The sequence below is a fragment of the Eubalaena glacialis genome, chromosome 4, assembly GCF_028564815.1.
Source record: "Eubalaena glacialis isolate mEubGla1 chromosome 4, mEubGla1.1.hap2.+ XY, whole genome shotgun sequence".
Classification (NCBI taxonomy): Eukaryota; Metazoa; Chordata; class Mammalia; order Artiodactyla; family Balaenidae; genus Eubalaena; species Eubalaena glacialis.
The window spans coordinates 78,212,147-78,226,543 of record NC_083719.1 but is presented as its reverse complement, the minus strand read 5'-3'; the positions used below and the strand labels follow the sequence as shown (position 1 = coordinate 78,226,543).

The following is a 14,397-nucleotide window of genomic DNA, read 5'->3' as shown; positions in this document are numbered from 1 at the left end:
CCCTACTGCACAGATGAGGAAGCTGAAGTTTCAGTTTAAGTAAGAGGACTCATATCCTCAACTGCTCAAACTATTAAACATCAAAATATTCCATGCAAAGGAAGATAGAAGTACTGCACGCCCGAGTTCTCATTTTAGCTCTATCAGATTAATTATGCAAACTCTGGTGGCCTCACCTGCCTATGACTTAGGTTACTTGTCTGTAAAATGGGATTGGTGGTATTGGTGTAGTGAGAAGCTAGTAGATGTTAACTCCTTATCAAGAGTATAAGGTACCATATAAATGCCAGTTATCATTATACTCCTGTAATCATGGTGCACGTGGGCCAGATCTAAATCTTCCCACATGAAGTTAGAAAATAGAAATGAAGTAATTTTGTTACTATTCAATCACACAAGTAGAATCATAGGTTGGTTCTAATAGCAGGAGGACAAGGTGGAGGGGTGAAGTAAAGTTTTTAAAAAGGTGCCCCTTTGACTGTTTTCTCTGTGTGCCTCAAAATCTGACCACTACTCCTGATATTGACTGTAGAATACACTGGCTCAAGCTTTCACACAATACATTTTCATCATACTTAACAGATCAAGTCAACATAGTACCTCATTTTTTTAAAGTGCCATTTTTAGAGACTGTGTTTAGAGGAGAAACTTTCTAGTTCCTCCCAATACCCTTAACTCAGTGACTGTTTATTCTCCACCATGAAATCAAATGCCAAGTGCTCAGAGAGGAAGGAGCTGGTACCCAAAGTCAAATGTGTGATGTCAGCTGCATGAGCCCAAGGTAAATTACCTCACTCTTCTACATCTCAGTGGAGTAGAGTTAATCAAATCTGTCTTGCTTCTCTCAACAGGATTATGGGAAAAATCTACTGAGAATATGCAAGACTATGATAGAAAGAAATAGAAGAGGGAGGGGAGCACACTGGAAACCAGTGAGTAGGAACAGAGGAGAGAGTGACGTGCGAATTGGGTGCCCGAGCCCGGCAGGTTTAAGCACTGAAATCACACAACCAGTGTGCTTCCACACCCACGCAACCTCCTCCCCATTGAAAAGACACTTTTATAACAAACTGTGGGGGCTTCCTTGGTGGCGCAGTGGTTGAGAATCTGCCTGCTAATGCCAGGGAACACGGGTTCGAGCCCTGGTCTGGGAAGATCCCACATGCCGCGGAGCAACTAGACCCGTGAGCCACAACTACTGAGCCTGCGCGTCTGGAGGCTGTGCTCCGCAACAAGAGAGGCCACGATAGTGAGAGGCCCGCGCACCGCGATGAAGAGTGGCCCCCGCTTGCCACAACTAGAGAAAGCCCTCGCACAGAAACGAAGACCCAACACAGCCAAAAATAAATAAATAAATTTAAAAAATAATAATAACAAATATTCAAGTACAATTGGTGTCTTTAAAAAAAACAAACAAACAAACAAAAAAAACTGTGATATATCCAAAGTGCTGGTTTCTCAATAAAAATAACTATCATTTACTTGCACTAGGTATATCATATAACTGCATCAGGTGAGTTACTATTATAGCCCTTTTTACAAATGAAGAAACTAAAGCACAGAAGGGTCGAAAACATGCCCAAACATCACCAGCTAATAAGTGGCAGAACTGGGATTCAAACCCAGGCAGTCTGCTCCAGAGCCTGTTCTTACCTCTGTGCTTATTGCTTTTCAAAACAGTGACCATGTAGAGTTTGGGGCCAGTCTGTCAAATGGTGTCAGTTTTCCAGTCAACTCTCAACTAGCCTTGCAAATAAAATTAAAGGCCCTGCTTCTGCTTTCTCTAGCAATAGAGTACCAGGAAGGAGAAACTGGATCACCAGCCACGACACCCCACAAAACACTTTCTCATGCCCATTTTTCCCCAGCTTTCCCAGTGCCAAACCCCACATTTCCCCATGTGTAGGTGTGACCCCACCCTAGAATCCTGATTAACCTGGGCTGGAGAGTCAGAAACCCATGAGCAGCCTTGAATTGACCCCTTCACCTTGCTAACATACCTTCCACCTCCATCCCCAACAACACACCCACCCACAAGTCCATCTCTTTCCCAAGTTCATGGGCTGGGAATGAACTCTTGCCACCTATTAGTTTCTTCCTGGGATGTAACAACCCAGACCTGGCCAATTACACGTTTTCTTAAGCTACTGGACCTGCTGTCCTTTGCCTCTTTCTTGTTGTGAGTAAACAGCTATGGCTGCAGTGTGGCCAGTTCTGGACAATACAGGAAAGAGTCTTCAGGAGGCTCCAGGGAAAAGGTTGCAGACACAAATGCTCAGAGGAGATAGGCAGATACCATAGCTGAACGAGTAAGTCAGGCATAAGAGAAAGTCGTCTTTAAATACTTGATTCCTTCTGCTGTGCTTTGTTTTCCCACTTTCGATACAGTTAAGGATACCTGAACTCTATCATAAGAAAACAAACGCGGGGGTAAACGTAATGGCAGAAATTGACACTTTGTCTCAGTGTCTGAGAATGGTGGGAATTCAGACCCATATTTGCTAGTTTTTAAAAGAAGCCAGAAAACTCTATTTGCATTAGACATCTCCTGAGCTTGAGCATCAGAAACCAGTTCAGAATTTTAAAGTAATGTGCTATGGACTGATTCTGCTTTCACAGATTTGCTTTCTCTTTCCAGTCAGAGAGCGGTGGTCAAAGAGGCCCAGGAGAGCAGCTGAGAACTGAGGCATCTGTGCTAGGGTGGCAATTTAAGACCCTCCTCCATCCCCCAGCATCAGCTTTAGGATTGGTCATCCTCAGGCTTTCTTTCTAGCAGGGCCAGTGAGGGATAAACAACAATGGACTGAACCTAACTTTTCCTTTGCTTCTCATCGCCCTCCAGTGAATGCTGGAATTAATCTGCTTATTGTTTAAACAAATGTAATCCAGGAAGGATTGCACTGAAGCTGCTGTAAACCGGTAAGGAAAAGCAGGCCTCAAACTATTGTCTCTAATTGTGGTTATAAGAGTGGGCCAACCCTGATCTCAGACATGACAAGCAAGAAATACAATCAGTAAGGCTGAAAAGCAATCTCCTGGAATGTGGAAAAATAAATAACGAGGATCATAAGTACAAGTGTCCGTGGAAGTGAAATTATTTTTATTTTCTAAAAAAAATAAATTTGGATATTATTAATTTACTTTGGTTCTTTTTATCATGACTTCAACAATTATTTTTGCATTGAAATAGTCTTTCTCAAATAGTAACTTTATCGTGGAGGATAACATGGCCAGTGCCACTTTACTCAAGTGATCAGAGATAGCATCACTAGTAATTAGACATGTGGATATCTGTACCTCCTGATACCAGGAATGAAAATGACATAACATCACTTCCTACCAAAAAATGCATAATTCCAATCTAATCATGAGAAAATTTGAAGAAGTTCTGTAGAATAGTTAATAGTATTGTATCAATGTTAATGTCTTGGTTTAGCTAATTGTACTATAGATACATAAGATGGGAAAGCTGAGTGAAGGGTACATAAGAGTTCTATGTACTGTTTTTGTAACCTTTTGTAAATCTAAACTTTCAAGGTGAAAAGTTAGGAAAGATATTATCTTGTTTTTATAACCTTACCCCTAAGTCTTCTTTAAACAATTTTTAAGGATTTAAATTTATCACATGCTATATTTATATTATTTTGTCTAAATTAACTAATTCAACATTGATATTTGCTTTTAAATGTTGAATGATGCTTAAATGCATCAATCACAGGACAGATAATACGCAGAATGGGAAAATATGAATTGTCAAAGACTATTCTTTACTTGCTTTCTGCCTACTGAAGGGCATGGTGATTGTTTATGTTTCTAAACACTTTTTCTCCTTTTATTATGGGAACTTCCTTTTGTTTCTAAACACTTTTTCTTCCTTTATTATAGGGACCTCCACTTCACCCTTCCTTTGGGGAATTGCTCTTTCCTTACTGAAAACACTGAAATAATGATGCGGCTACAAGTCGTAGTAAAGCTAATACCCTCCTCCCACTTTCAAATACAACGTTGGCCACATGGCCTACATCTGGCCAATCACAACACTAAAACTTCCTGGCCACTGTGATTGGCCCAGGGCAAACATATCACCCAAACCTACCTAGCACCCAGAGTTTTGCTCTGGGACTTTCATGTTGAGGATGGAAAGGAGGTCCTCTTTTTCTCCTTGGTTTATGAACTGGAAAGCTGTGATCCCAGAAGTACCAACAGTTGTGTATTTTACCCTTTGGAAAAGCCTGAGAAACGAGAGCTAAGAAGATGTAGAAGCTGAGAAGTGAGGAGAGAGGGGGCGGGGAGGACACTCAATAATGCTGTTTAAGTCTCTGATTCCAGTCTCCTGGGCCAGTTCTATCTTTCTTTTTTCAAGCTTTAATAACATAAGCCAATGTATTTCCTTTTTCTTGTTTAAGCTTGTTTTAGTTAGGATACAGCTCTTTGTCTTTTGAAACCAAAATAATTTTGATTCATCCAAGATGACTTGTTTTGATAGACAAAAATGTTACATGTATCAGATGATTCTGTTTATACCACTACTACTTGGGACTAATTCAAGGGGCGGGGACAGATAATACGGGTAAACTTCAATTAAGAATAAATTTATTTTAAAAGGGAGACACCTGAACCAGTGTCAAAGATCACTGAGGAATATCAGAAAGCAGAATAAAGATCAGTACTGAAAGACGAGAGAGTCAAAAATTCTCAGTTCCAAGAATGAAAAAGAAGTAAGTTCTACGAACCAGATCAGTGGACTACCATCAATTTCAGAACAAATTATTAAATTTTTGGTTTTTATTACTCACAAAATAAATTTTGATCACTGACACCCAGCATGACATAGAGTCAGTCCTATAGCCACTATATATCTGGACTTCTGCATATCATGTGACAAGGTCTTTTTGCTTTCCTTTTAAACAGTCACCGGCAAGATAAATTTGTAACTGATTCTAAAGCATAATGATTATTAAATCAATTAACTTGTAGGGAAGTTTCTAATGGTTCTATCTTTTCTCCTTCTTTTAATTAATTAATTAACATCTTTTTATTAATAACTTGAATGAAGATACTAATGGAAAGTTGACTACATTTGTATATAGCATAGAGCTAGGAGCAAATCAATGGATGAAAAAATCAAGATTCCAAACATCCTGAGAGGCTGAAACTCAACAAGGAAAACACTTAACCCCCTGCCTCTATATACACAGATAACAAAAACATAAAAACTGTGCAAACCAGGGTAGAAATGTAACTTAATAGTGGCACATGTGACTACAAATAGAGATTCTAGTAAACTATTTGTTCAATATGAAAAAAGTAAAGCTAACTCAGTTTTAGGCTACAGTGGCAAAAGGATAGTTTCCAAAAAGAGATAAAATTCTTGCTCTAATCAACACAGGTTTGGCCAACTATATTACATTTAATTCTGGGTGCCATATTTTTAAAAATATGTTAAAAAGACCCTGTTCAGACAAGAGTAACCAGGATGCAAAATCATTAAAAAGACTGGGGATGTTTAACCTAGAGTAGAAAAAACTTAGACAAGACATAATAATCTGTCTTCCAGGTCAGAAGAGCTGTCATAAAGAAAAGAGCTTGAGACCTATCAGTGTGGTACTATAGGGCAAAGTTAGCATGACTAGAGGCAGATAATGAGGGAAGATTTATGTCATTATAAGGAAGGGCTTTGTAACTATTTGAGCCAACCCAAACCAAAGAATGGGCTGTTTTGGGAGACCTTGAATTACCTAACCACTTGATAGAAATATTCCTTTTCTTAAACATTTTAATTTTATTGGAGTAGAGTTGACTTACAATGTTGTGTTAGTTTCAGGTGTACAGCAAAGTGATTCAGTTATACATATACATATATTCATTCTATTTTAGATTCTTTTCTCATATAGGTTATCACATAATATTGAGTAGAGTTCCCTGTGCTATACAGTAGGCCCTTGTTGGTTATCTATCTTATACATAGTAGTGTGTGTGTGTTCACCAAAGCTCTTGATTTATCCCTCCCCCCTTCGACGTTTCCACTTTGGTAACCATAAGATTGTTCTCAATATCTGTAGTCTGTTTCTGTTTTGTAAATAAGTTCATTTGGATCTTTACTTTTTTATTAGACTCCACATATGAGTGATATCATATGATATTTGTCTTTCTGTGTCTGACTTACTTCACTTAGTATGATAATCTCTAGGTCCATCCATGTTGCTGCAAATGGCATTATTTCATTCCTTTTTATAGCTGAGTAATATTTCATCATATATATATACCACATCTTCTTTATCCACTCAAATCAATAAAATTAGAAATGAAAAAGAAGTTACGACTGACACCACAGAAATACAAAGGATCATAAGAGACTACTACAAGCAACTATATGCCAAAAAAAAAGGACCATCTAGAAGAAATGGACAAATTCTTAGAAAGATACACTCTTCCAAGACTGAACCAGGAAGAAAGAGAAAATATGAACAGACCGATCACAAGTACTGAAACTGAAACAGTGATTAAAAAACTTACAGCAAACAAAAGTGCAGGACCAGATGGCTTCACAGGCGAATCCTATCAAACATTTAGAGAAGAGTTAACTCCTATCATTCTGAAACTCTTCCCAAAAATTGCAGAGGAAGGAACACTCTCAAGCTCATTCTATGAGGCCACCATCACCGTGACACCAAAACCAGACAAAGATATCACACACACACAAAAATTACAGACCAATATCACTGATGAATATAGATGCAAAAATACTCAACGAAATACTAGCAAAATGAATCTGGCAATACATTAAAAGGATCATACACCATGATCAAGTGGGATTTATCCCAGGGATGCAAGGATTCTTCAATATATGCAAATCAATCAGTGTGATACACCACATTAACAAACTGAAGAATAAACACCATATGATCATCTCAATAGATGCAGAAAAAGCTTCTGACAAAATTCAACACCATTTATGATAAAAGCTCTCCAGAAGTGGGAATAGAAGGAACTTAACTCAACATAATAAAGGCCATAAATCGCAAACCCACAGCTAACATCATTCTCAATGGTGAAAAGGACTATTCCTGAGGAGTGTCATGTATTTAGGGACGTGTTAACTAGATCAATGCTTCTCAAACTTTAATTGCATGTGAATCGACATGGACTAATTAGAAAAACTGATTCTGAGTCAGTAGTTTTGGGGTGGGAGCTGAGAGACTAAATTTCTAACAAGCTCCAAAGTGATGCCTATCATGTGGTATATGGACCACACTTTGAGAAGCAAGGAACTAGATAACTGTTAAGGTTACTTTTTGATACTGAGAGTCTATAATTTTCATTAAAAAAAATACACTTCAGGAACAAAGAAAGCAGTTATGTACTGTGTTTTCCATATGAAAATGGCAGTGGTTGAGCGCATAGAGGAAGCAGGAGCATTGCCTGGAAACAGAAGCAGCCATACTCCAAAACTTACTCAGTAAATGCATATTTTTAAGGAACCTGTTCTAAGGTAAGAAAAATTGTTAATAAATACTTGTATATGACTACATTTAATTATCCACTTTCATTAGAAGTGACGAGTCAAGTTCAATAATCAGAATTAATAGCACTCATTTCTTCAATTTTAATAATCCAAATCTATATTAAATTCAAGACTTTAAGTGTTTGTCTAGTTCATTCAACAGAAGTCCTTTATAATTATCCATCCACTCCAGAGCCTTTCAGTATACTGACTTTGCTTTATTTTTCTCTTACCTTCATTTCTATAGATTAGGGCTTTCCAGCTGGTAGAATTATAGATGTCCCTCAAGATATTCGGTCTTGTTATCCTTTGGGAAGGCCAGGCAAGTAGCTTGATCCTGGGCTCCTGGGAAGAAGACCCAACCAGGTTGGCAATTAGTCAATCATGATTAGTGAGTGACACCTAGCACTCATTAGTCTGGCCTCAAGACATTGAGCTCAACCAAGCCAAGTGTCTATCATCTTGGTATCAACTTCAGCAACTTGCTGCAAGCATGTCCGTTTTCATGTTAGAAGAAGGATCTGTAGATATGTTGGAGAAGTTCAGGTCTTAAGTGCTTCACTAGCATAGCATGCCCACCAAAATTTGGCCATGGGAGGATAGACAATGAGAAAGAAAGAGGTTTTTGGCAGGTGTATCTTTAGGTGATGACCCCAATATCAGTCTTCCCATACATTAAATACTTTTATCCATTTGTGGCAAAGTAGGTGCATGGTAACATCTCTAAAATGTATGTGTATTTTTCAATTTAGAAAAATGATTTTGTAATACTTGACATATAAAGTTTAGTTAAATTCTAAATCTATAGCATCCTCTTATGAAATTCCAATGGTAAATTTGGCGAGGAGCTAAAAGGAAGAGTTGTTATATTTAAAATCAAATGTTGCAAATTGTTTAATGGTTGTAAAACTTGTTTCAAAATTTTTATTCTCTTGAACAAAATTATTTTTTCATTGACAGCAACCATCAACAATTCAAAAAGACTTACATTAAAATGTTTTCATTAGAAATGGTATATAGGCTTTCAAGCATAAAACCTGAGATAAAAAGTTATATTGATGGAAGTATATTCACAGTTCTCAATCTAATGTTATCTATATTCAATTTTAATATATTGCTCCAAATATTGTATTTTATTTTCTTGTCAAAACTGTATCATATAAAAACATGTAATGAATATCTTTACTAAGTACCATACAGATGTTCCCAAATTTCCTCCAGTTTTACCCCAGTGTGGCATACAAACATTGTAATTTTCTATTTGAGGGAACACTGCTATAGGTAGACTTCCCTTTATAATATGTTCCGTTACCAAATATCTTCTAGTATACAGAATAATTAATTATATATTTGTCTTAATATATAGTTACTATTACCCAAAGAAAACAGGTAAGTCTACATAACAATTGGAAAATGTTAAACCTAAGTTATTTCCTCACTCCTTCTCCTATGCCTCTTGAAAAAAAACCTGGAATATTATTCTGGAGGGCTAGCAATGCTCTTTTTCTTGACCTGAATGGTTACATAGCGTTCACTCTGTGATAAATCCTTGAGCACCTGGTTTTGTGCACTTTAGTGTACATAGTTTATTGCACTGTAACAAAAGGGTTAAACATTTTGTTTTCTAAGACTGAAGAGATACGGTCATCTCTGAACATATTCTTATTTCCTGTTCATAATAGCCTTGCTCTTATTACTTTCCAAGAAAACCTAATAAATGATTAACTGTATCACTGGGCAGCTGGGAGCAGTCATGAAAGGCATGACACTTACTTAATAATTCGTAATAGAAACACAGTCCTCCTTGGTTTCTGAATTATCCTGTTTTCTACATAAATTAATCAGATGAATCAAATGCTATTAAAACCAACTTAAGGGTGATAATTGGCTCTTCTAATTCATGATATAAAATATGACAGTGATGGGCCTGGAGGTTATTACTATCATCCACATAGCAGGATAAGACTAGCCCTTGATAGGACAAAGTTAGGATGAATTTTACATCTATTTGCACCCTCCAGCCTTGGTAAACACTCATTTCTTCTGCATCCGAGAAACTGTGGCAAATAAGGTCCATCAGATAAGATTCAGAGAATTTCAAAATAAATTACTGATATATATATACAGTATATAGTTTGGATGGGAATACCATCTTTTTACTGTGAGAATTTAGTTTGCCCTATTAAATATATCAACCAAATGTTTATTCCAGGTGTGTAGGGTACTCCATTTAAGACAAATTCTTCATTACTGAGACATTGACCTCGCTAACGATTTACTTGAACCGTCAAACTGACAGTAAATATTTAATAATATTTATTAAATAATATTAAATATTTATTAAATAAATAATATTAAGTATTTAAAAATATTTAATAATGAAACACCATTATTAAATATTTGTCACAAGTTTCTTTTGCTTTGCTAGCACACAGTTAGCATCTGTCTGTTGTGAGAATGAAACACCCTAGAGAGCTTGAGGCCACAACTCAGGCTGAGGCACGAAGAGAAAAGAAGACAGTTCACCCAGCCATCAACATTCACACATGTGAATTTACAGAGCTGACAGAAGAACTATCAATCTGAGCCCATTCTACAGCACCTCATGTGAGAGTTACATTATAGTAATAGACTTAACTGCACCACATGGCTTATTAACGTTGGAATTTGTTTTTGTTAAGAAGCTTTAGGTTTAAAGAAATTATCAATCTACTCCACATTTCTGGAAACATGGAGGCAAATGCATTTCTCAGCCTTATCCTCCACCGAGCCTCCATCTCATTTGCTTCCGGTAAAGAGTTATCTCTTGCTTCCTTTCTCCACAAGCTCGTATGCTTTCTTCCACTCTTATCTCTTTTCTTCTTTTAGAATAGGCTGCGCCCCCCGGCGGCTGGGAGATTAAAAAAAGAAAAAGACCTTTCGCAGGCAAGACTTTGAATCCCCTGCTATTTTACTTTTGGGCTGAGACCGTCGCTTTCCCGCGAACTCCGACGCAAGTAGTCACGATCATCACCTAACCGTACTTCTCCCTTGAGGTCAATTTCTTATTTTTCCATTTTAAAGAGAGGAAAGGCACCAGTCAAAAGAGAAACAGTTTGGTTCTAGGCGGTTGCGGGAGGACGGCAGTTTTTGGAGCTCAGAAGGGCAGCTCCAGCAACCAGCGCTTGTGGCGCTGTCCATTCCTCGGTGCTGAATGGAGATCCTGGCATTTCCCGCCAGGTTCAACCCCTCAGGATCAGAAGAGGTTCAGCCACAGTGCACTGTACCCATTTCCCTGTTCTGGGATCGGGGGGGAGGGGGGGTGGCGGGGAGAATCATTTAGATGTCTGCTTATTCTCTTTCCACGGGAAAACACTCTTCCACAAAAAGAAATTGTGCATTTTATGGGAAAGTAATGGCATAGCTTCAGTTCAACACCAAAGTGAAGAGCTCTACTGAAGGAAGAATGGAAAGTTCAGAGCTAATGAAACCTGCTCTTTCTCTCCCTGAGTCAACACAACAGCACTCGGGTCCCTACACTCCCTTTTTTTATAAATAAAGGAAATAATTTTCTGTTTTTAAAAATCATGTGAATAAAAATAAACAAAATTTTAAAATCACGAGATTAATCATTTTTTCTGATAAGGACTGTAAAGTGGGTGATAGTGGGTCCTGCAATATCTGGGATAGAATTTTAGATATTGTTTTACTGAGGTTGAGAAACAGAGGAGAGAAGAATGTAAACTTGTTAACTAAGGTGGTTTGAATGGTTAAAAATACGTTTTTAAAAGTATTGCTTTAGCATTGTCTTCCAGAAGTGCTCATTTTCCCAGGCGATTTAGGTTAGAATCCGGGCAGTAGAAGCTTCCCTTCTTCTCTCTGCCCTCCCAGCCTCTGTCCGATTTGAAAGACTGAAAAGCCCTGTTCTTCACAGCAGGTGCCAATATCCACAGGGCCGTTATAAGAATCCTCCTCCCTCCCTTCTCCTCTTACACAAGATAATCAAGTAAAGATAAGAAAACGGACAGAAGGGAAGGAAAGTCTGCTGCACTCCAGATCTTTGATTCCTTGTAGTTATATTCAAATGGGGCACTTCTCTTTGAGAAGTGAAGGTGTTTCTCACGGCTACAGAATTTACAATCAGAACGGGAGCAGACTTAACCGATACGAGCAAACGTTTCCTTCCTTTTCTTCTCTGCTGCTTATTTTAGCCGCTTCTTCATCCCGCTGGGAATACCATCCAGCTCTTAGTCCAGGTAGATCTGACGTCAAGAGATGGCTTTCGTAGATTTGACGTGTAAACACTGATTTCCATTCCGACTCGGAAGGGCTGGGGCTCCACTCTGCCGGGAGACCGGGAGACCGGGAGACCGGGAGACCGGGAGACCGGGAGACCGGGAGACCGAAGCGCTGCACTGAGCGCTCGCCGCCACCCAGCCTCTCCGGCGCGTCTCTCTGTCTTGTCGCAGAACAACCGCGAGCGAGAAGTGGTCCAGAGCCGGAGGGTGGAAGGGGCGATCCTTTCTGGCTTTTCTATCTTGCTTCTCATCCCCCCTCTCCTTCCCACTCGTGTGCGAGCGAGTGGGAGAGCCATGGAGCCAAGAGCCTGGACTCTGCAGTGTACTGCTTTCGCTCTCTTTTGCGCTTGGTGTGCATTGAATAATGTAAAAGCGAAGAGGCAGTTTGTGAATGAATGGGCGGCGGAGATCCCCGGGGGACCGGAGGCAGCCTCAGCGATAGCCGAGGAGCTGGGCTATGACCTTTTGGGTCAGGTAAGAGTTTGCACTTTCAGAAAACTTTCCGGGGCTCGAGGGGGCTGGCGGGACTGGAGCGTAATCTCCCGTGCGGGAATCCCAGGCTGCGCTCTCCTGAGCACAGTGGCGAAGAGCACGAGCTTCTCCAGCTCTCGGCCCTGGCGCGCTTGGAGACGGCTTGCCTTATTTATTGTTTGGGCTGGGCGCAGCCAGGCAGAACCAAGCCGCTGCAGCTGGGTACAGCTTAGTCTTGCTGTTGTCCGCTCTGGAATTGAAATCCGTTCCCGCGCGGTATGGAAGAAAAACCCCTCCACGCTTGTTCACGGAACTTGAGATGCACGCAGGCTCTTACCAACCAGTGCCCAGGGGAGAGGCAGTGCGCTCTGTCCCCTGAGACTCAGCGGGTCTGCGTCAGGAGCTGGCTGTTTCATTCTTTTCAATATGGCAGCATCAGATCCAAGTCCTGATGCAAGGGGTCAAGCAGGCTTGGAGATGTTCACCGGCAGCCTTCGAGGATACGCCCAGGGCATTGGGAGAGTGTCAGTGGCCGGGACTCGCGACCCGGGGGCTCGGGGGCTATGGAGTGGTAGATGAGGTGGGTGAAAGACATGGGACCAACTCTCCGGGCCTCTACCGCGAGCTCTGGATTCTCAATGGAAACTTGCAAAGTCCGAGCTTCACAACTTTGCTCGGTCAGTTCCCCCTGAAGGGTCAAGCTGCCGAAGTGACTGGGGAAAGGATTTCTTTCTTTCTTGTTCCCCAGCCAAATGCGTATTAGCTTTCCAGGGGTTTCATCTTGTGAAAAAAACTGTTGCCCGTCCAAGCAAGGCCTGGGTTAATAGACAGCTGGGGGGTGGGGGGGCGTTAAGGCATTATGTAGGGGGCTCCTTAGCTGTGCACCGCAGAGGGTGTGAGTTCTAATCTGAGCTTTCCTTTCCCTTGGCTCAGAATCAAGCCCTCATTCCTTGCCTTGTAAGTTGCTGTGCATGGAAACGGGGGGTGGGAGGGAGGAAAGAGTTGTAAAACATTTTGGCGCGTTTTTTCTAGAGGTGGTGGTAGAGATGCAGCTGAAGTCATGGATGAGTAATGGGGTGTGGGCGTTGGCAATTCCATAGATCCAGATCCACTGGGGGATGTGCCTTTCCTTGCCAGAGGCTTCATTCTCCAACTTCATGACCAAACTGTCTGAAATCCCCAGCAGGAAAGTCAATACACATATTGAATTCTCTTCTCCGTGTCCCAGTAGCAGACCCATACTTTTGGTTTTGCCCAGTCTTTGTTCTGTGCTAGGCTCCATGTTAGGGGGTGAGGAATAATAGGAGGAAAATAAACTTTCAAGGAATCAAGAGTCTAGAGATTGGTTTAGAAACAAATGACTGCAATTGCAAGCAATTGGTATAGCAATAGAAGCTGTTCCTGGAGTCTCAATACTTGTTGACTGAAGGATTGAGGATGGAAGGGAATTGGGGAGGGATGAAAGCAGACAGCCCAAGGAGGAAACACTTGCACAGGTTTAGGAAGAAGAATCAAAGGTTGCCCTGGAGAACATGATGACATTGGAGAAGGCACTCCAGGCATAGAAAACAGCTTGTGGGAAACCAGGGAGATAAAAAGAAAGTGACTTACTTATAAGTCTGGAAACTGCAAGGCATTGTTGGGATCTAAAAGAGAGTGAGTAGTGGGCGGAACTGTACGGGTGGGTACTGTGGGCATCATGGAAATCTTGTGTGTCCTATGAGGAAAAAAAAAAAACTGGGAACTTAATCTTTTGGGCAGCTAAATAGCATTGGTAATTGTGTGAAAGGAGATTGGAGGAGAGAGCAAAAAATAACTCCCTCTTGGGGCTTCCCTGGTGGTGCAGTGGTTGAGAATCTGCCTGCCAATGCAGGGGACACGGGTTCAAGCCTTGGTCTGGGAAGATCCCACATGTCACGGAGCAACTAGGCCCGTGAGCCACAACTACTGAGCCTGCGCGTCTGGAGCCTGTGCTCCGCAACAAGAGAGGCCGCGATAGTGAGAGGCCCGCGCACCGCGATGAAGAGTGGCCCCCGCTTGCCGCAACTAGAGAAAGCCCTCGCACAGAAACGAAGACCCAACAAAGCCAAAAGTAAATAAATCAAAAAAAAAAAAACCCCTCTTAACTTTCTCACCTTATTAGCC

The 14,397-nt window shown here is 40.7% G+C and overlaps 1 protein-coding gene across 1 annotated transcript in view; it reads left to right on the top strand.

Moving 5' to 3' along the window:
• Window positions 1-12,075: 12,075 nt before the first annotated feature.
• PCSK1 (proprotein convertase subtilisin/kexin type 1) overlaps window positions 12,076-14,397 on the top strand; it is a 39,477-nt gene continuing 37,155 nt past the window's right edge. Inside the window, exon 1 of the mRNA XM_061188008.1 lies at window positions 12,076-12,255. Within this exon, the coding sequence (XP_061043991.1) occupies window positions 12,076-12,255 (180 nt within the window). The remainder of the gene's footprint in view (window positions 12,256-14,397) is intronic.